The 20059-nt window shown below is 45.3% G+C and overlaps 1 protein-coding gene across 5 annotated transcripts in view; it reads left to right on the forward strand.

Annotated features, from left to right (window-relative positions):
* LOC121600391 (AH receptor-interacting protein-like) overlaps positions 1–18668 on the forward strand; it is a 61813-nt gene extending 43145 nt beyond the window's left edge. For all 5 annotated transcript variants that reach the window (XM_041928933.1, XM_041928938.1, XM_041928934.1 and 2 more), the window contains 7 exons: positions 15341–15670; positions 15737–15976; positions 16066–16221; positions 16302–16413; positions 16494–16690; positions 16767–16919; positions 16996–18668. In XM_041928933.1, coding sequence (XP_041784867.1) covers positions 15413–15670; positions 15737–15976; positions 16066–16221; positions 16302–16413; positions 16494–16690; positions 16767–16919; positions 16996–17433 — 1554 coding nt within the window. In that variant the 5' untranslated portion in view covers positions 15341–15412 and the 3' untranslated portion in view covers positions 17434–18668. The remainder of the gene's footprint in view (positions 1–15340; positions 15671–15736; positions 15977–16065; positions 16222–16301; positions 16414–16493; positions 16691–16766; positions 16920–16995) is intronic.
* The last annotated feature ends 1391 nt before the right edge of the window (positions 18669–20059 follow it).

Consider the following 20059-nt stretch of genomic DNA (forward strand, 5'->3'; position numbering starts at 1 on the left):
GTACTCTGTGCGATCCAGTGTCCCCATTCCTCCCGCGTCAGGCAGGTGTGATAAACCAAAGGTTCGTTTTGTGGTTTCTGTTCACTCGCAGCCCGGTCTTCCTCATCCTCCGAATCGCTTGGATGCGTTCCGAATTCTGCCAACCGGTAGCGCCTGACCTCGAGCTTTGCCTCCGGAAGTTCCTTCGGGGTGTTTGCATTGCGGAAGTAATCCTCCACCAGCAACGCTTCATCCCGTAGCCTTCTTCTATCCTCCATGATTTGGGCTTTGTAAGCGGCAAACTGTTTCACCGATGTAGGATACTTACGAACGGTGCGCTGCTGAAGTCTGTTCAGTTCTTCCACCCGCTGCCTGAGCGCCTCGCGGAAATGAGCTTTCGCTTCGTTCCGGATATCGGGCTTCGGATATTCTGTCTCGTACTTCTCAGCATCGAACGGTTCCGGAGGTTTGTGACGTTCCCGCTCAACCTCCTCAAGCTGTTGCTTTACACGGTCAAACTTTTCCAGATAGCGAACACGCATCCTTTCCAAAAACTGTTCCTGCGCTTCAATGACACTAACTTTGTCGTCTTTGTGCGTTATCGCTGGCGGTTGGTACGACCCAATGGACGTTGACCGTACTCGGCGTGGAACAGCAGTTTCGGGTATCTCACGATCAACACTGCCGTCCAGCTGCTCCAACTCACCCGTTAAGTCATCCAGCTCGTCCTCACTCTCATCCGACTCTTGCGCCCTTTCCGGAGCGGGTTCACGGTTGAAGTACTCTTGAAACAATTCACTTCTCAGCAGTGCTCTCCGCGCCCGGAAGAACGTTTTGCAGCACTCCTTCGACACAATCCGCCCCTCGGCCACTTGCTCAACGTCGTCCGCTTGCTCGGCAACGCTGGCAGCAGTCGAACTTACATTATCCGCCACAATCACATCCTCGACGCAATGTTCAAGTGTTCGCGACCGTTCCGGCGGGCAAACGCTTTTTATGTTGCGCTTGTGAAAGATTTCCTCAATTGGCGTTCGCCGGGCGAAGGCGCTCGGCACGGTACATTTGCGTACCGGTACGTTAAGTCCCTCGAAGCCGGCCAAATGCCTGGGAAGATCTCGATATGGGCGATCGTAGTTTTTCCTTTCGTAAGGGCGACGAACGTCAAACTGCTCTTTATCCCATTTCAATTTCGGAAGCTCTGTCGGACGTGACCGAATGTTGTTTTCCGATTCATCGGCAAATGAGTGTTCCGATTCGGTTCCAGGTATTTCGTCATCTTCGCCAACGGCAGTGAAAGAACGGAAATTTATTGGATACGAATCGGTAGAAGCTATGACGCTGCTCGCCGTTAATGATGCCATCCTGTGCGACGCCTACTACGGGTGGGTACTACGAGTGAATAGTTATTGAACAACATTGCTGTGTATTGTACTGCGCCAACTGTGCATAAATGGTAAACCATCCACTTCGGCTGCTTTCTATCCTATTTCGCAACCTTCATTTGCACACTACCCATTCACAAAAATGTAAAATCAAGAGCTACAAAGGACCGGTGAGTAGTGAAGAGGAATAGAAGAAAAAATACCACACTGTTGAATGTTTAATGAGCGTCACAATATGACATAAATTATGGCTCCAACTAAAGATGTTCGGGACATAGCGTTGTCGGCTAATTTTTTTTCTATCTCTTTCTGTAAACCCCTTTAAAACACACCAAAGCCAGTGTATGGCGGCTTTGTGTTGCTGCTGCGTACGTCATGAGTAACATGCGTCCCTAACCACAACGCTCATTTGTTGTTTCCCGCGGGTTCTTCAATGCCGAACATTAGGTCACACAGGTGGCAAGTGCTGTGGCATGTGAAGCGACAAATTATGCAAGGCAACGTACCCCGGTCCATCCTATTGCACACCGTACCGTACCGTGCCGGGTTCTCGATGCTCAAGAAGAGCGCGCACCACGACACATGATCCGGAATTAACCGGTAGCTTAACGAGTAATCGTACCCCGGCAGAGGTTGGAAATGGACACGCTTGTCGAAAGGGCAGCATCATGTCCAAACAGTCTTGCGTCCGTACACAGTTTGAGCACAAAGCCCCCGCCCAACCAAGTTACTAGAGGGCGTCACATACACTTGCATCTCCATCTCGGTGGAGTTGTCATGGACAGGCTGGGGGAAAATGTCAATTGGAACGTTTCGAAAAGAACGCTACCCTTTCGGCCCAGTGACTGGTACTTAGAGCAGTGATACCAACCAGTGAGTGCTTAGTTATGGTGCTTATTAATTAAGACCATAGTTGGAAGGCCCGTTGGGTGTCGTAAAAAGGGAGAGCAAACGAAACCGTCTGTGGTGACATATGAGCTATACCCGGGCGAGGAGGGCCGCTTTCGAAAAGCTGTCGTAGATGGAGATGAAAATGACGAAACAAAAGAGACAAAACCCCACCAGAGGCATTGGAGCATTCAAGGTGGAAGAATGTGCCCGGGGATGGGTGTACCGGCAAAACCGGCATGCCGTAGACAACATGGTACCAGCAAATATGCAAAACTGTCATCCGCAATCGGACGGAGGTGAGTTCCCCTTTTTACTCGCGCTGAATCGGAGTTTTTTTCTGTTGCTGGAGTGCTTCAAACGAGCTCGAACTCCAGACATGCAAAAAGCCCAACCGATGCCGACCAAAATACGCACCCGGAATGTGACGCAAGAACGACAGCCTATACCTGGTTTTTTGCGTCCTTTTCCCCCCACTTCCCTCTCCAAACGCGTGTTGTGCACGTTATTGGATTGAAATTTGGGATTGACTTCATCTCGTCCGTTGCCAACAGCCGAACAGCAAAAAACCGGTCCACAAATGTCCCCCGATCGACATATGCGGGCACTTCTCGACCAGCACGCCGTCGTTACTGGTTGCCTTCCTCCTCAACGGGGACTCGATTGCTGCGCCGCTTCTGTTTTTACTGGTCTGAAATAATTTCGTTTATGTCCTCTTTTTATGGCACTGGTTTGGTTGCAACCGAGCACGCCAACAGCACCGGTAAGCTGGCGGCTTTTTTGAGGAGGGGTGTGTGATACTGTGCACTTCTGCAGCTGGACAACGTGCAACGAATCTTAATCGCTTCTTCCAAAACTCGACACACACACGCGGTGGATTAAAGTGTGCGCTACCTCGGAGCAGCAAGTACTTAAATTCATTGATGCGTTCATTTTTTGGGGCTTTCAACCGTGCGTAGGAGTTCACGATTGGAAGGAGCAGTGCCTGCATCATTATCCCCCCTGGTTCTGGACATATCCGGTGGTATATCTTCATTAACGTTTATGAGCGCGAAACAAACATTATGAATATGATCAGAGTCTAGATTTTATGACCACAGTCTTGTTCCGTTCATTGGGATGGGTAGGGCGAAGACATTGACCCTAACACATGGTTTTAGTTCCTGAAGAAACAAGCATTGTGTCCTCCAACACGACAAGGTGCTGCAGAAATTCTTCGCCTTAATTCGCCAAAACCGCATCATGTGTCCTAAATGCTTTAATTTGTGTGTTTATCCATAAATGTGACACTGTTTATGATTCCAACGCTGTCGCCTCTCGGTGTCAGTTTATCAGCAGCCTGATTATAGCCCCCGAACAGGTTCCAAGCTCGCTTGCTATACATCCAAGCCGGTATTGAATTATTTATGCAAATTACTCCTCTCTTTAAGAAGATACAAACACTGCTGCTGGTGTATTCTTATAGTATGCCGATTTTTAAACCAGTTGTTGTTGTTGAGAAAGGATGTCGTGTACCATGGCCCATGGCCACACAGCTCGCACACTCTTTTCCATATGCGTTCTATTTCAGACGGCGGAAGGTATGTCGCATGTCAAGGACAACGTTCTCTGACGTTCGGGTGAAGTAAATTTAATAAAGAAACGGCGTCCCTGAATTGAAATTGAATTCTGTGCAGCTTCCAAGTGACGTAAGTTTCGTCTCTGCATACGAGATTGATGGCGCCATGGATGGAGCACACCAGCTTGCACCCTGACACCTCTGGCGGGTTGTTCCAACAAAGAGCCTTCAGCCTAACGCGGTGGCATTGGATTTGGAGATGATGTCAGATGCTGTCGGCTCGATCATGTTGCCACGTTGACAACACGTCGAATCGCTTAAACCAATCCGGTATTCGAACACTAGGCTATGATTCTTTATCCTTTCTTTCATTCTTACTTTTTTTTGTGATTCGTGTTAGGATCCTATTCTATCGGTGATCAACATCACGTTTTCTGAAACGATATTCCCACAAAAGAATACCTTCACATTCTGCTTTCAGTCACCCTTGGAAGGCGTTACATTTGCTTAATGAACTTTCCCTTTTCTTTTCTTCCGCGACCGGCGATCATCATCAGCTCCTTTATGGGACGTGCCATCTTCGTTTGTTCACCATCCGCATCCGTTGAAAGTATAGTTGATTCCGGAACACTACCAACCCCCCCCCCCCCAGATAATCATTCTTTCCCCATGGTACGGTGTCGCTCTCTTTCAGTGTTCAAATATTTGACACCTTCGTCTCGTCGGTGTTAAACTTCCGATTAACGGACATGGCGACTTCTCGCTAGACGTAGTCCCGTCCGTCCAGCTGTGGTCGTGGTCGTGTTACAACTTTAAAATCCTTTAACTTTCAGTTAGGACCTTTTTCCATCGTTTCGTCAGGTCTTTCGGCTGGCTATTTTCGTGCGAAGGAGATGACAGCGCCTAGAACGAACAACTTGAAACACAGAGAAAGTCAGAAGAGAAAACCCTTGTTCTACGACCTATTCATCACTGGTTGACTTTGCGGGCGAAAACTTTTTAACTAATGGAATTGAAAGAATTTCTTGCTGCAACTTCGGTTCAGATGAGTTTTTGTTTTAAATTCTTTCCTGCATACACCTGAAAAACGCGATTTCTCACTGGAATTAAATGGTGCAGGAGAAAAATAACTTTCAAGATAATTGGTTAGAGGTTTGTAATTTCATAAACTTTATAAATATAATTTCAAAAAGTGATAAAATAAATCAACATGCAAGGTTATCTAAGAAATCATAAAAGCATCTTTGTGGCATGCATTAAAATGAACTATAAAACGATTATTCTTATGTAAACTCATTAAATGCGCTTGTAAACCCATTCTTTGCCATTCAAAAGCCATCATAACTATTGTCTTGAAGCTATTAAAATCATTTCGCGTTGTGCACTTTCTGCTACTTTCCTTGTAATTTACATTTCCCCCGGAAATAATGTCTCACTTTAGCTGTCTCCCAGGATCAATCTCCCACACCAAGCAGCGCCAACCATTTATCGTTCACGTTTCTTCCATTCAAAATCTCGCTGTAATATCGCTGATAATTCACCCAAACACAGACATAGACACACACACAAAAACGACATGGCTATACAATATAAATCCTTAAAGACCTTTCCGCGCACAAAAAGCCGCCCTTCCGCCTGTCCGTTTTTCCATTGCTGAGTCCGGAAGTGGTCCTGTCTGTCGTGTGCGCCCGGCGGCAGACGGGGTTGAAAAATGAGCTTTCATTGGGACGGCTTTTGAGTTTATCGTTTTCCGTTACCCCAACCATCCGCCATCGAACACACAACATCCCCGGAACGACAGTTTGATGGAAGCATACTTATTTTGTGTGTCACTTGCCGGAGTGATTCATTGATTCCTTTCCCGACGCCCTGTTTTTTGTGTGTGTGGCTGAAGATCGTTTTACAGTGCACGAGCGCACGACGACCACAGCGCGGAAAAACCACGTCCCAACGACAATGGACTTGTACCCGGCACAATGGAGCTGCTGTGTAGTGTTGTGTTCGATGTGATTCTGTTTGCTTCTTTCCCGGAGAAGTTGCTTGGAGAGTAAGGTTTGCATTGGGCGGAAGTGTGCTGCAATTGATGTTTGATATTTTCGATTCCCTTTCGTAGCATCGCCGTTGCATAAGTTCAAGAGGCCGCCGTTCCAAAGAGGGCGGTTTATCTTCGGTAAAGTATTTTAAACTGTACTTTAACTGCCTCGAGCATAATTTTTCGCCTTATCGGGGTGGCTCTGTTTATTGTGTGATTGTGAAACATTTCCATCAAGACCGTGCTCCATCCTGGCGCAACGAAGATACAGCTCGTTAACAGCTCGCGAGACACGCGGAGAAGAACTTATCTCGAGCGGTTTGACTATTTGTCAACATAAACTTTATTGTGTAAACCCATGTGCAGTGTTTGCTTCCTTTCTGCTTGCGTTTCTTTTTTTATGGTAAGAATGCAGCGAAGTTGAAACATATTGCCACACTACAACCGGGCGGTGACAGCGGCGTCTACTGCTATCTTTATGTGGCGGGTCTGTCCCAGAACTCGGAGCAGAGCGTGTGGAGCGCGCAAGCAAACAAAATATTCTCTTGCGCACCGCACCACCGGACAAACAACCCAACCTCCTGACACAAACACCGGGCAGATGGAGATGGGAAAAAGAGCGACACATTCCAACGAATTGTGTCAACAAACGTGCAGTTCCCCTCTCGAGCAAGGAAGCGCGTAAGACTGCGCGCAGCACACAGAGCCCTTGATGCACATGCAATTCAAATATCCTTTCGGTGGATTGCAACAAAAATGGGACGCGCTTTTGTTGTTTTTCTCTTCGTTTACCTTGGGTTTTGGGGTTGGTTTACTCGGGAGCGGGGAGATTGCAAGGTTGATGATTTATGATAGCGTGTAAATTCCATTGCAGAAAGGTTACAGCAAAATGGTGTGCCCTAAAGCGGGCCTCTTGCTGTGTTTTTTGAGCGCGTTGGGAAGGGTTTTATTTGATTGCATTTTTTGGCGGAAAAGAATCCGTACAAGGAAGGATTGAATGAAGATTTATCTCTAATTACTGTACGCGTAATAAATTATATTTCACGCACATATTGTTGCTTCAATTTTGGGGTTGATAACTCTTCATGAAATGCAGTGGAATTTAAGAATTTAACTGTGCAAATCAGCGAATTTAGGGAGTGGTGTTGCCAGGCTTTTTGCGGCGTCGAAAGATGTTTAACATTTTGTTATTATTCATATTTGTTGAAAAAGTATTTATATTGCTAATAAATGTAACAAAACAAATCAGCAAATAAAAACCTAGTTATCTGAAGACAATTAATAATGATTAAATTTGTTTTTTAGTAACTACAGCTTTTGACAGCCTAAAGGTATGCAAATTGCAATCAATTTGCTCTTTATTTAGCACTTCAGCTCAATTTTAAGTGTTAAAAACTATTTTGAAAGCTCAATTATAAAAAAAAGCAATTGAGTGAATCAGAAAATACTTATTTTTCTTAATTCATGTTGCCTTTTGTATTGCTTCTTATTTTAATTATTAAAAAATCAATATATGCATCATCTTGTGAGTTCATTGGCACTATTCATTCATTTTGCTGCTTACTTTAAAGTACACACCTCCAACGACTATTTTCTCCCGTTTGGCAATAATTCCTCCATAAATTTCCATCAATAAAACTACCAACTAAAACCAACTCGTCTAAAAACGGGTGATAAATCATCCTCTCGTTCTGCTAGTCAGTATCACTGTCTGTGGACGATTTATTCCTTTGCATTGCAGTTTGCAATTAACTGCACTCTCTCGCTTCGTCGCACCCGGGTGTGGTGTGGAACGGGATTCACATTCGCTCTGCCCCATCACAGAGTGCTGTTGTTTGTGTGTGCTTATTCTTAGAATAAAAACACAGCAGCCGTTGCATTATTATGACCGGCACACCGGCACACAAACAATGGCGACTCAAGTGCATCCTTCCACCGGATTTGCAAGCTTGTGCAAGTTGGAGGCTTTTCACACAAAGCGTCGGCAGAGAGGCGGTTCGTGCTTATCTTATATTTGCGTCATTCCGTTAGGTATAAAAAGGGACGGTTTCGCTACTGCACTCTCCTACCGAGGAACAAAGATTCTATGCCCGTTTTCGTCCTACGCTTATGGTCCACTTTTCGTCACCTGATGCCACACTTGGTGCTCGGTTCCGCGTGCTTCCGTGCAGCGCAAGGTGTGTGTGTGTGTTCCGGTCCGGTCGGTTTTGCGATTTTTGCGAACCTATCCCCGTTCCAGTATCGCACACGGTGTGTTGTTGCAACGGGCAACGTTTGCGCGCCAGGGACGCTGTGATTCTGCTCCGCAATGATGCTTTGCGGGTTACGGTGAGGCTTCACGCTCTGCTTCGTCGTCGGTTGGCGCGGTTGGGCCGAGCGCGTTTGCATTCTTATTTAAATTTTGATTTAATCTTGTGTTTTGAGCCCAACCGGCAGCAAATTATTTTCAACGCCACCAGCTAGTTGGCTGTTTTCGTCGATAAGCGCCAAGAAGTGCGACCGGAAACCGGCATGGGAATGTGGCCGCTTTGCTGCACTTCAGCAGAATCCGGTGTTTCCGGCTTACCGCCGACACGTTTGGACAAACAATAAATATAAAACACTTCGGCAAGAGGAAAGTGTTTGAGTGCAAGCACTTGGAAGGCACGAAACAGTAGATAGGGAAGTAGTTTGAAAGAACTTTGAATTTGGTTTGGATAATGAGAGACGGAAGAGTTGTATGTTTTTCATATTTTCCGTATTAACATTTTTGTTTATTTTTTTAAGTTTCAACAGATTTTACTGTATTACTTAAAATTGAATAATTTTAGGCGTTTTTCTAAATTTTCGTAGAATTAAAACCTTCAATATGGCTTTCAACGGATTGAAAAGGCATCTTCTAAACATATAAATTATTCATTTTTATTTCCAACACTGTCTTGCAGGCCTTTCAAATTAGCTTCCTGCTCACACTTGTTCCCTTTCTTATGGAAATGTCAATATTCCCTTTCATGAATTGCGCAGTGGATTTTGTACGGAATATTATTTGTTAAATTTTGCAACAAATCACCCTCCCCTGTCTCTTTGTATTCTTGAGGTAGTTACTTGCGTATTCATAGTACGTCAATCACGGCACGAGCAGAAAAACTCTCCCTTCATAATTGAAAAACAAAACCACTCATAATTAGACGGTTCGTTAAACGATCGTTAAATGAATTCGGAAGGAAAGCATTGTGTGTTCGGTTGTGTTACCTTCCTTTTATCAAGCGTCCTCATAAGTACTAACTAACTTGACGGCTGATTGTTTCCATCCTATATTACACTCAACCACACAATAATGGGCGGTAAATTTATGCTGCTCAAAGAGAGAGGAAAAAAAAACCAAGCGGGAATGGAAAGGAAAAAAACTCCTTCAGCTTCTGGGTTGTTTCATCCCTTTCCACCACCAAAAAAAAAAAAGAAACGAGTACTTGAATTTGCATCTTAAAAAAATACTACCGATTTTTGCGGGTAATTTGTGCTTATTATTCATTAGTCGCACACTGACCCGTTGATTGTGCGTTTCGAATGAAGCTGCCTTTCGTCACGTCTTTCGCCGTGTCGCGTTGTTTGGTTGGCTCACACTACTCTACTGGCTGCCCGTGATTTATGTGCCACGAAATTGGCAGTTTGCAGAGTGGCGCGCATATTACTCACCCGTCGTCTTATGTGCCCGCGCGGTAGCGGGCACATCACAGCAAAACGCACTGTTGAATGTGTTGTGTGAGCGCCGCGGTGGTGGTAAATGGGCAAATAATCACGTACGAATCACGGTGCAAGCAAGCATTATCATCTCACATAAGCTGCACGTTGCATGTCCGTTCTGACGGGGATGGTGACAGATTCATGGCTTCGCGTGAAATGGTTATGGTTTGGCCGGGGGAGACATTGTTTTGTAAACCTTTAAGCCATGCATCGATGAGGTTTCAATTTATGCACTTTGTGGCAGAGAGTATGTGTTAACTCGTGGGAGAATTTCGGATAAAGTCTTGGGCGTTTCTTTCTGTGTTCTAAGCTACCAATAATAACCAATCTTGTAACGACGAGTTGCCAGAGAAGAATAGGACGAAAAAGCCTTTTCGTCATCTATTTATTAAATCTAAAACGCTAGCGATGGCAGCGTAAACAAGTTCAAAATTAAACGGCTTTGTTCCGCTCCGCTTCGAACTGCTCGACTCCAGCAGCTGCTCCAACAGTATGTTTTATCTATTTAATTAATATAAAACTGTAATCATTCAATGGTTACAGCTTCATCATCTATTTCAAGGGGTCTCTTTAAACATTAGTAAACCATAAACAAAAAATCATTCCATGCCCCAGTTGCATTCCTCTCCAGCGCAAGCCATCCAAAGTGACATAACAACCTACTTCAACAGCGATCGCTTTCAAAACACGGATTAATTCTATGTAAATCAATGTACGCCTTTAAACACGTTTTTAATGATCTAATTTAAAACAAAAACCCCTCTCCGACGTGTGCATACAATGGAGAGCCATTGTGAACGTGAGTGTGTGTGTTTTCGTTGACATGATGTATGCTGCACGCCCATAAATCAACCCCCATCGATACGCTGTCCAGGATCTGATCTTTATGCAAGAAGCAAACTCTATTATAGAGCATAGATAGTGATTTATGTAAAAAACGTCCCACACACGCTTCAGTTCAGCACGTACACCCTTTTGGATTATAAATTCCAATTCCCTGTTTCCCTCTTTATATCTCACCTGTTCTTTTTTCTTTATGAGAAGAATATTAATCAATGCATTATTTGCTTCCCTCTTTCAATTTGTTTTGCTAATAAATAAATTGCCTTTTTAACAGACTAATTGTTCACATTGCTTATTGGCACACCAACGCCACACTTTTGGTCATTAGTATTAAAGGCATGTCTCACCTTCATTTGTTCACACTTTCTTGTGAACCAAAAACCAGCCACTTACTCTCTCTCTCTACAATTGGCGATAATTTATGAGTGCCTTCCACCATAATTACCACCCATCGTCCATCAACAACAAAATGTCACACCGTGGTACCGTAGTCACTTTAACCGTTGACGGGAAAACACGATTTTTACGGCCAGCTTTAAAGCATAATCGTAATTACCAAATAAGCGAATCACTACTCCCCCTTTCAATCGATGTGTACTTTTACACCTGTGAACGCTTGTGAATTGATTCGTTTGTGTATAAACAATACAAAAAAAACACAAGGTTTCCATTTCGCCATCATTTGTTTTTTTTTTTTAATGCGAAATGAATGCCCGCGTAATTTAAGATGACGCCGCTTTATACGACACATTGCAAAACAGAACGGAATCAGACAGGCAAAAATGGTACCATCACGGTGGCCACAGTGGCCGTCAGCTCGTTATGCAACCAACCCACCCGACGTCCGATCGCTACGGGCCCGGGAGATGGCCGGCCTGGGTTGTGTGTTGTGTTTCTGTGATGCAAGTTCGCCGTGTTCCGCACGGTAAAATCTCACTTTAACGCATGACACTCTCAATTTGCATATCCGTTCGCCATTCATCAAGCGGACGGGCCATGACGGGCAGAAGCACACGGTGCTGCCACTGGCGGCTGGGAAATGCATCTCTGCCGCCGTTGCGTTTTGAAGGCCAAGAGCAAACGGCGGGTGGGTTTGGTGGGTGGTGAAATTAACAACAAAAAAGGTACAGCATAAAATTGCGCCTATTCACCATCAAAAGGCGTCCTGTGTCTCTGTGTTTGCTGCACGGGGCAATAATTTTAATTACTCTGTTTGGTCGCTAACTGCTGGCGTTCGCTTTAGTGATGATGGTGGTGTGTGATGGAAGCGGCATAATGATGATGGGTGGGTAAGCTTTCGTTTGGAGCGGTTTAATTAATCAGATGACGTAAATATGGTTCCATTCGATGATCATCAGCTGATGGGATGCATAGAGTCGTGTGAAATATTACTATGGCATCGCTTGTTGCGAATAAAGGCAAATTATTGCGAAAGAATTAGCGCGAAATGAGATTTGAATCCTGGTCACGGCACCAATTTAATTTGACGGATTTTTGGCAATGTGCACATTTTAGAGATTTCAAAATCTCACCAAACCTAAATCCAGTAACTGTTGGTTAAGAAAGAGCTTAGAGAACCTAAATAACATTTTCATTTGCCGAGATATCTCTCTTATCCAATTCCTATTTCACTAGAAGGAGGTTTTAGGAGAGATAGATATCAATGAATTTGTTCTGATTTCTCTCACAAGCGACATTTCAAGTCGTACTAAATAAATCGGAGCAATTCGTTTATTATATTGCTTTCATTCAAACTATCATCATCATCTAACCTTGCGGGTCGTCCTCCACATAACGACATGGAATTGCAATGGTTCAACGGTCGCGTGCAGTACTAGGCTCGCCGCACAAGCGGTTACGGAATGTATTGCCAAACGTTTGGCTCTTACCCAACCGCTCCTGCTAAACGATGGTTGATCCACCTCCATGGTCAATCCTCTAGAGATATGTCAATTTTACTTTATTATATTTTTGCATGTCCGCCGGCATGACGTGCAGGACGGTGATTGGTTAGTGTTTTGCCGTCAAATAGTGCACAGAAATGCAAACCGCCGTTCGCAAAGGAAGCAAGAATTTGGTGTCTTCTTGAGCGGTTGCCATTAATCAGATCATTTTCAGTCGCTTTCGAGCTGTTTTGGGCATGATGCAATACCGTGGTTAACGTTCACGGACATCGCAAAACCGCACTGACACTGACCTTGTGCTTCCCTCCTGTGCCATTGATTTGCGTCATCAATATTTTTCACCCTCAATCCCCTTTAAATGCACAAACACACACCAATCCATTATATTACAACCTACTGCTATGGCCCGAAGGTCCCAGCTGGCAAATCGGAAAACTTCGTCGCATGATTAGCCTGGCGAAATGGTTTCGCAATCGATCCCAACTGGTCGCTTGCCGCATTTTATTGCGCAAAAATGTTGCCTTTGCCGGGTACCTTGTGCTGCCTTCCTGTATCCCCGCGTGTGGGTGGATTCTACCCCTTGCTTCCTGTACGACAGAGGAGACCACACACACAAACACATAACGCAGTATGGTCAGAAAGAAAGAAAGAAAGCTCCGTAAGCGACTCCACTGTGTCGCAGTTGGGCCGTCGTCGTGGTCGTCGCCACGGTGAAACTTTCTTCCTCCCCATCGGGAAGAACGCTGTCGCCTGTGGGCCTGTCGCCCGAAACTTTGATCGAATATCCCACCCACAGATTGCAGGCAGACTAGCGGTGCCGCCAAGACGGAACTTTTCCACCGGATGAACGTGATGGTTTTGAGTGGGGAGAAAGTTGATGGGTGGTCTCGTTGTGTTCCGATTCTAATTTCCTCGGGATGAAGCAGTTCAGCATTCTTGAGGTGTGGACAGTTTGGAGCCAAACAATCGAATAAAGTCAATAAAAGCAGCGAGGTTTGCGAATTGGACCGATTGATGGTGACACGGTAGTTGACAGAGCGAATTGGAAGTTATGTTGCGGGCAAACGCTTTGTTGACTTAATTACCCAGAAGTTCGTCTGAACTGAACGCTTTTCGTAACCTTATTTTATATTCAGGATGGGCAAACTCGTGACTCTATGAAACAGTTTATTCCGCGCTTTTCCAAAGCCCAAAGCCCCAAAGAAGTGCCTTACAGTTACAGTATTACACTGACGTAAAATACCATTTCCTCATCCAATTTCCACTCCAATTTCAATCTCGATGTCACCGCCTTTCCGGGCTAACATGAGCCTTCTTACCAGACACCATCTTCTTTTTCTCGTCTTTCTCTATACTGCACTACCATCACTCACCGCGTGATCGTGTAGCAAAGCAAGGCGCTGACAGCATCATTAAATGTCACTGTCTTGCTGCCAGGTTTTGCCCGTTCTATCCAACAACAGAGTTAGTTTCTCATAGCATCATTAAAAATCACATCACTTTAATCCAACTGTGTTTTGTCGCATTCAGTCCGGGTAAATATGTTCAGGAGAGGATAAGAAGAGGGGACGATCAATTTAACTTCTTTACGAGAACCAATTACCGGTGTGTAGTTTAGACACTTTGTCAAATAGTTCCACGATTAGATGCAGTTTACAAGGGAAAGCAATTCGATGAAAGAGCTTTCTTCTATTTGCCTAACTCTACAACACGTGTTTGATGGAAAAGGAAATGAAAATTAGCTATTAAAAGCATCACCATTGTGTTTGTCCGTGTGACGTTGCCGAACTGCGCGCGCTCGACCCGTCAGATCCCCAATTACTGGCCTCAAAACAAATCGATGAAGCTCATGCGAAGGCTTTTCCTCAGCCCAGCCTAGCCGCACTTTGATTGCTTTATTGGGCTAACTTTCCTGTGACGCGTTGAAAAGAGACCCGTGGACAGTTGACAGCTGCTAGCGTAATGTTATACCCACTTGAGTGGGGCGTTCCTGATGGCACGGATGTAACACAAGCGACCAAAACGCTTGGAAGCATCTGATATCCGCTAAATAAAGGACCATTTTTTTTGGAGTGCAGCCATCAGCAAATGTAGCTATTCTTCTTCTATTGGCACGGACGTTTACGCCTCCTGACACTATCGACCAGCCGGGCAGCAGCGACATCATAAAATCTTGCCCGGGACGCTCGATCGATATCGAATATCATCAAGATCATTGTCGCGTCAACATCATCGTCTCGTCATGCGACACTTAATGTCCCGAACGCGCTTGGTTTTATTTTCTGCCATCCCGATGGCGCCCAAATGTCTCGGTGCGCGGAGGACGTATTTGGCAAGGAGCGCGCTCATTGACAAGTAAGGTCGTAAAAAAACAACCGTTCCGCCAGCACACGACGGGGATCCCATCAATGCTGTTTGTTGGAGCGGCATCAGTGGCCGTTAGTTAGCAGTGTACTCCTCCACTCCAGTTATTGCCCCCCTTTGTTTCGATACATTTATCAACTACAGCTCCCCGGGTGGGAGGGAACGGCACATAGACACAAACTCATCAAAACAACCGGATCTCCGATAACCCTGACCGACAAAATGCGCACACATCACACGGAGCGATATGGAGAGCAATGGGGAAGTCAGCGTGATGTAAATTGACACCGAAATAGGACAACCCCCGTTGTGTTCCTGGTCCAAATTAAACCCAACCCTTTGAGTCCCTTTAGTCCGTGTGCAGTTCTGCAACTGGGGGCACACCGATGCAATTTGCAATTTGGTACCGATACACCACCAATTCCAGTAACGACCGACGGTGGTGTGTACGCTCTAGTGGATTTGGTTGTTTTTGGGAGTGGAGTTCTGAGTGTTGTGGAACTCAATTATTTCGGTCGTAATTCGACCAATCATGCACTAAAACCATATTGATTTTGGAAGAGTTTTTAACACGATTATGTATGGCATTCATTGCCCCTAATGGACCTAGGAGATTTGTTCAATGTAGACTGACCTTAAGCCTCCTCTTTTCTGCTCTCAATTTCAGAACATCAGCTAGAAGTACACGAGCAGCGAATTTCCATCGTCCAAACGTCCATTCAACCTATAAGCCCTCACTATGGTAAACGTACGGTGGACCATCAGCAGCACCATGCTAACCGTGGCACTGTTCTGCCTGCTAGCACTGCTCCCTGCCCACACGGAAGCATCCACCAGCAGCGTGTTCAAGGCGCTGGTCATCGGTACCAACACGCAAGCCGTCACCTCCAGCACGCTGTCCTGGGAGAAGTTCAGCGAAGCCGAAACGCATCTCCAGTTCGCGGTGCGAACGTTCGAGCCCGAGCCACACTCACGGGAGACGTCGGAAAGTGAGCAGGTAAGTTTGGCAACAAAAAAACGTCTCCAATTCAGCTACTAATTAATACCATACCATTCATCACAGCTACATCCGTTGAGCTATGTGTGCCGGGTGGAAATCGAAGGCATCTTCACCGCCGGCCACACCGTGACGGAGGACACGGTGACGGTCTGCATCGTGGCGGCTCAGCTGTCCGAGGTCGAGCGGCACCATGCGTTCGAGGTCCTGATCAACATGGGCGGAGGAGGCAAGCTGAAGTGGCAACCGTGGAGTCGATATCATGCCGGTATCTTCGGCGGTGCCGTCAGCGCCGGAATGGGCAAGGTAAGCGCTAACGCGCCTAACAGTAGGCAACCCGCACAGCGCGGTGCTGAATAGCGTGGTGCTGAATTGTGTTGTTTTTCTCGTTGCAGTTCTCCGACTACTACGTTGCCCGTACGCGTGCGAGACAGGGCGAGGGACATCATCATCACGCCGGACACGACGGCTATGTGGTGGGTAATTTCGACCCGAACGTGAAGCTCACCGGACGCATTAATGCACCGCTGCCCGGTTCCACCACGAGCACGGTAAGGATGAACGGTTTGTTTTGCCTTCAATGGAATGCAATTGGTTTTAATATTTCGCATTTATCATACTTTTCCAATAGGAACACGAGCATGGTGACATCTTGGTCGAAATCGAACCGGTTAAGTACGAGCTGCGCTCCATCAAGCAGAACAAGCTGCGAACGATCATCAAGAAGAACACGACCGTGCTTGGTAAGAGATAGGAAGGGGCGTAGCCTATGCAGCTAAGGCAGGATGTGAAGACTAGCCTTACTTACTGCCTCGCATTTCAGGTTCCACCATCCTGTCCAACACGGACGATCGGACGAGCCTGGCGGAAACGGTCATCACGTACGACTACATGAAGGAGATCTACTGGGGCAAGCACGAGGGCGTCGTGCAGGGTCTGTTCACCAAGGTGTACGATTCCCGCTCCCAGCAGACGTCCAACGTTACCTGGGGCATCAAGAGTGCCACTCGTCATGTGGAGGTAAGCGTTTGGGAAGAACTCTCGAGAGCTTAGTGATTCTCTAAAACACTCCAATTTTCCTGTGTTTTTTTTTTAGACAAAGTCAGTCAACACGATGCTGGAACCGGGAACGGCCATCAACGTGACGCTGTTTGGCAACTACACCGAGATGGAGGCACCGTACACAGCCATGCTCAAGGCATACTACGACGACAACAGCGACCCTGTCAGCAGAAAGATAAACTCTATCGTAAGTGTTGTGTCTCCCTGTGCGGTTGTATGAGACGTCACCAATGACTAATTTCTTACCCTTTTCACTCTACAAGATGGTGAGCCGTGATATGGAGGACGTCAAGATGGAGTACAGCCCGGTGTACTGGATCGAGAATGGTACGCTGGTGCCGACGACGACCACCACCACGACGACGACCACCACAACGACCACCACGACGACCACGACCACCACCTCGACGACCGAGGCGACGACCAGCTTGCGCCCGGTACCGATCAACAGCACGCCCGTCGAGGGTGGCACCATGATCGATGAGGACGGTATGAGCAACGAGATCGGGCACGCACCGTCCACCAGCCGCGATCTGGACGTGAGCCGGAGCAACGAAAAGCTGGAAGGCTCGCTCGACAACATGTCCAGCCGCAGCCGAAGCCGGAGCCCGAACGGTGCCACCGGCAGCTTGAAGGCGGTGACCACGCTTAGCATATGGTTGGGAGCGGTCTCGCTTGTCCTGGCGTTGCGCCGCAACTAAACCCTCCTCCCCTTCTCCCTACGGAACATGTTGTCCCACATCTCAAGCCAGGGACACAATTTCATCTCACCACCACCATCCCACCACCCCAAATACCCAAGTTCTTCTGTGCGCTGTATGGTGAGCTTCTCTTTCCCCCCACCCCCCCTTTTTCGGCTGCAAACTTTCCCAATAAGCGGTTACATGGGATCGTTTCGCTAGAGCGGGGGCGGGAACTTGTTTTTATTTTATCAAACAAATTTATTTTAAGTCCTGAAAGGCCAAGACGCCATTAGTTGTTTAAGACATTGCTTTCGAGTGTGCGAGTGGAGCGGATCGCGACCAGCTTTCACGTGATTGTCGCGTTATCATTATCAGCATCACGATCATCATCATTCGCGTTACACGGTGGGAGAGAGAGAGAGAGCCGAACCATTTGGAAGCATTTTGTTACGTGGCGTGGCGTGGATTTTTGTTTCCAGTTTTTTTTGGACGAAATTACGCTCGTATGCACTGTTTCTTAGGAATATTAAGGCTAGCAGAGAACGAGATCAAGCGAGAGAGAGAGAGTGAGAGGAGTGATACAGTGATAAGGAAGGAAAGCGGTAGTATGAGATGCAATTGTGTATGCGTGTGTTTGTATGTGTGAGTAAAATGTAAGTCGTTACCCGTAAGTGCTTGTCCGTTTAGTTCTGTATATAGGCTTCTAGTTCTAGCTGCTGGGACACACCTTCGGCCGCGGTTTAAGCTAAACGCAAAAAAAGCTTCTGCAACATTGTCAGCAACATTGACCCAGCAATGCCTGCTCTTTTGGTTTGTCTTACCAAACCCAAGAGCTTTCCCTAACCTTTCCGGAATCAGCCGAAAACCGCCGTCGAGATGAAATTGTGTATTAAGTTTTGCTTGAGTTCTGTGTATATAGCGCCTGTAGTAATATATATATGTAGGCTGGCAGCTGCCTCCCCTTTGAGTTTTCCGAACAATTAAACCACCCGGGAAGCATTTTGCCAGCTTCGTCGACATAATCGTTTGTTCTTCAAACCCCTTTCGAAGCAGCTTCCCCGTTCAAATCGTTTTATCGTGCGCTAAGCAGTGCGCCAAATGTACGCAAACCAATAGAACCATTCGCGTTTGCAAAAATGTGCAAAAATAATATGGAAACAGCAAACAATTGCCGGCCACAATTCACATTCCATTCCGATGGTTTTGCGAAAAATGAAAGAGAGAGAGAGAGAGAGAGAGAGAGAGAGAGAGAAGAAAAAAGGATGAAATGAAATAAGTTAGGAAAATAGACGGTAAAGGTAAAGCTGCATTTTAAAGAAAGAAAAAAAACGCAAAACGCATGTTGTGAAATGGAACAAAACGAAACACGAATAAGAGTAGCTAAACCGCCAGTCAGGGGACAGAAACGCAAATGTGTAATTCTAAATGTATACAAAGCATAAATAATATTAAACACTCCATAACGTACACAAAAACATACACACACACTTGCGCCGTATCGGAATAGTAGGGCACTTTACAGCAAAACCAGGAAAGCCAATTAAGACAAAGATTTGTGCAAATGCGGATTGATTTTGTTTCGTTGTCAGTCTATTTTGTTCCCTTCCCCCTTATTCTCAAATGGCACTTTGCAACATGCATCTCTTTGAGCAAAGAGAAATGGTTATTTATTGCGGTTAGCCTGATACAACTACACTTAAGATACGATTTATGTTTTTTTTTTAATTATTATTTTTATGTGTTTCAATAAAGTGCAAATTCATTCATCAACAAACAACCTTTTTTTGGTATTTTTATTTTGTTTTGTGTTGCTTTTCAAACCAGTAGAAGAAGCAAATGAAACACAAACACAAGTAAACTTTACGACGAACCAGCTTAAAGGTGACACACTTTTCTGCGATTTAAATGTCCGACTATTGCTTATTAAAAATGCGAGTAAATGGTAACAATAAGGGAAAGAAAACGAAGGGAGCGATAATAAAGCAAGGACAAAACCCGAATAACAGGAAAATCAAACAAACAACGGAATTGGAAAATGCAGAAAAGTACAAATTGTTCAAATAGTAAAGCAAAATAGATGAAATAAAACCCTCAGCAACACAGTGCTTGCAGCGATGGCGCTCTTTGGAGGAAACAGAAGAAGGAGAAGACAAAAGCAACAGAAAATTGACTGATAAAATACTCCTCCAGTAGAATCATGATTGCCGAAAGTATAAATACATAATTAAACAAATAAAAAACCTTGCTACTAATATAAACAAAAAACAACTGACCATTGCCTTGCGTGTGTGTGATCGATATTGCTCCCCACTTCTTCTTCTACAAAACAGTGTACGTGTTAATGTACTGTGAATGTAAAACTTAAAAAAAGTGGTAATTCTTGCCAATGAGAAAATAAAGTTATAAATCAGAACGAAACAGCACAACAAAATTACAGCCGCTTGAAACAATAATGAAAACAACAAAACAACAGAACAACAGCAAAACACATGAAATCGCGAATAGTCAATCATGCAAATACTTTTCGAGAAAAGGGTTTCATCCGGGAATGAGTTTTAAAAGTAAAAACCTTGCAATTGAGACAGGAAAGCTATGTTGAAAGGTAAAACGTGTTTCTTTTTTTAAGTTATAATTTTCTCACAAC

This window comes from Anopheles merus, chromosome 3L (genome assembly GCF_017562075.2).
Source record: "Anopheles merus strain MAF chromosome 3L, AmerM5.1, whole genome shotgun sequence".
NCBI lineage: Eukaryota > Metazoa > Arthropoda > Insecta > Diptera > Culicidae > Anopheles > Anopheles merus.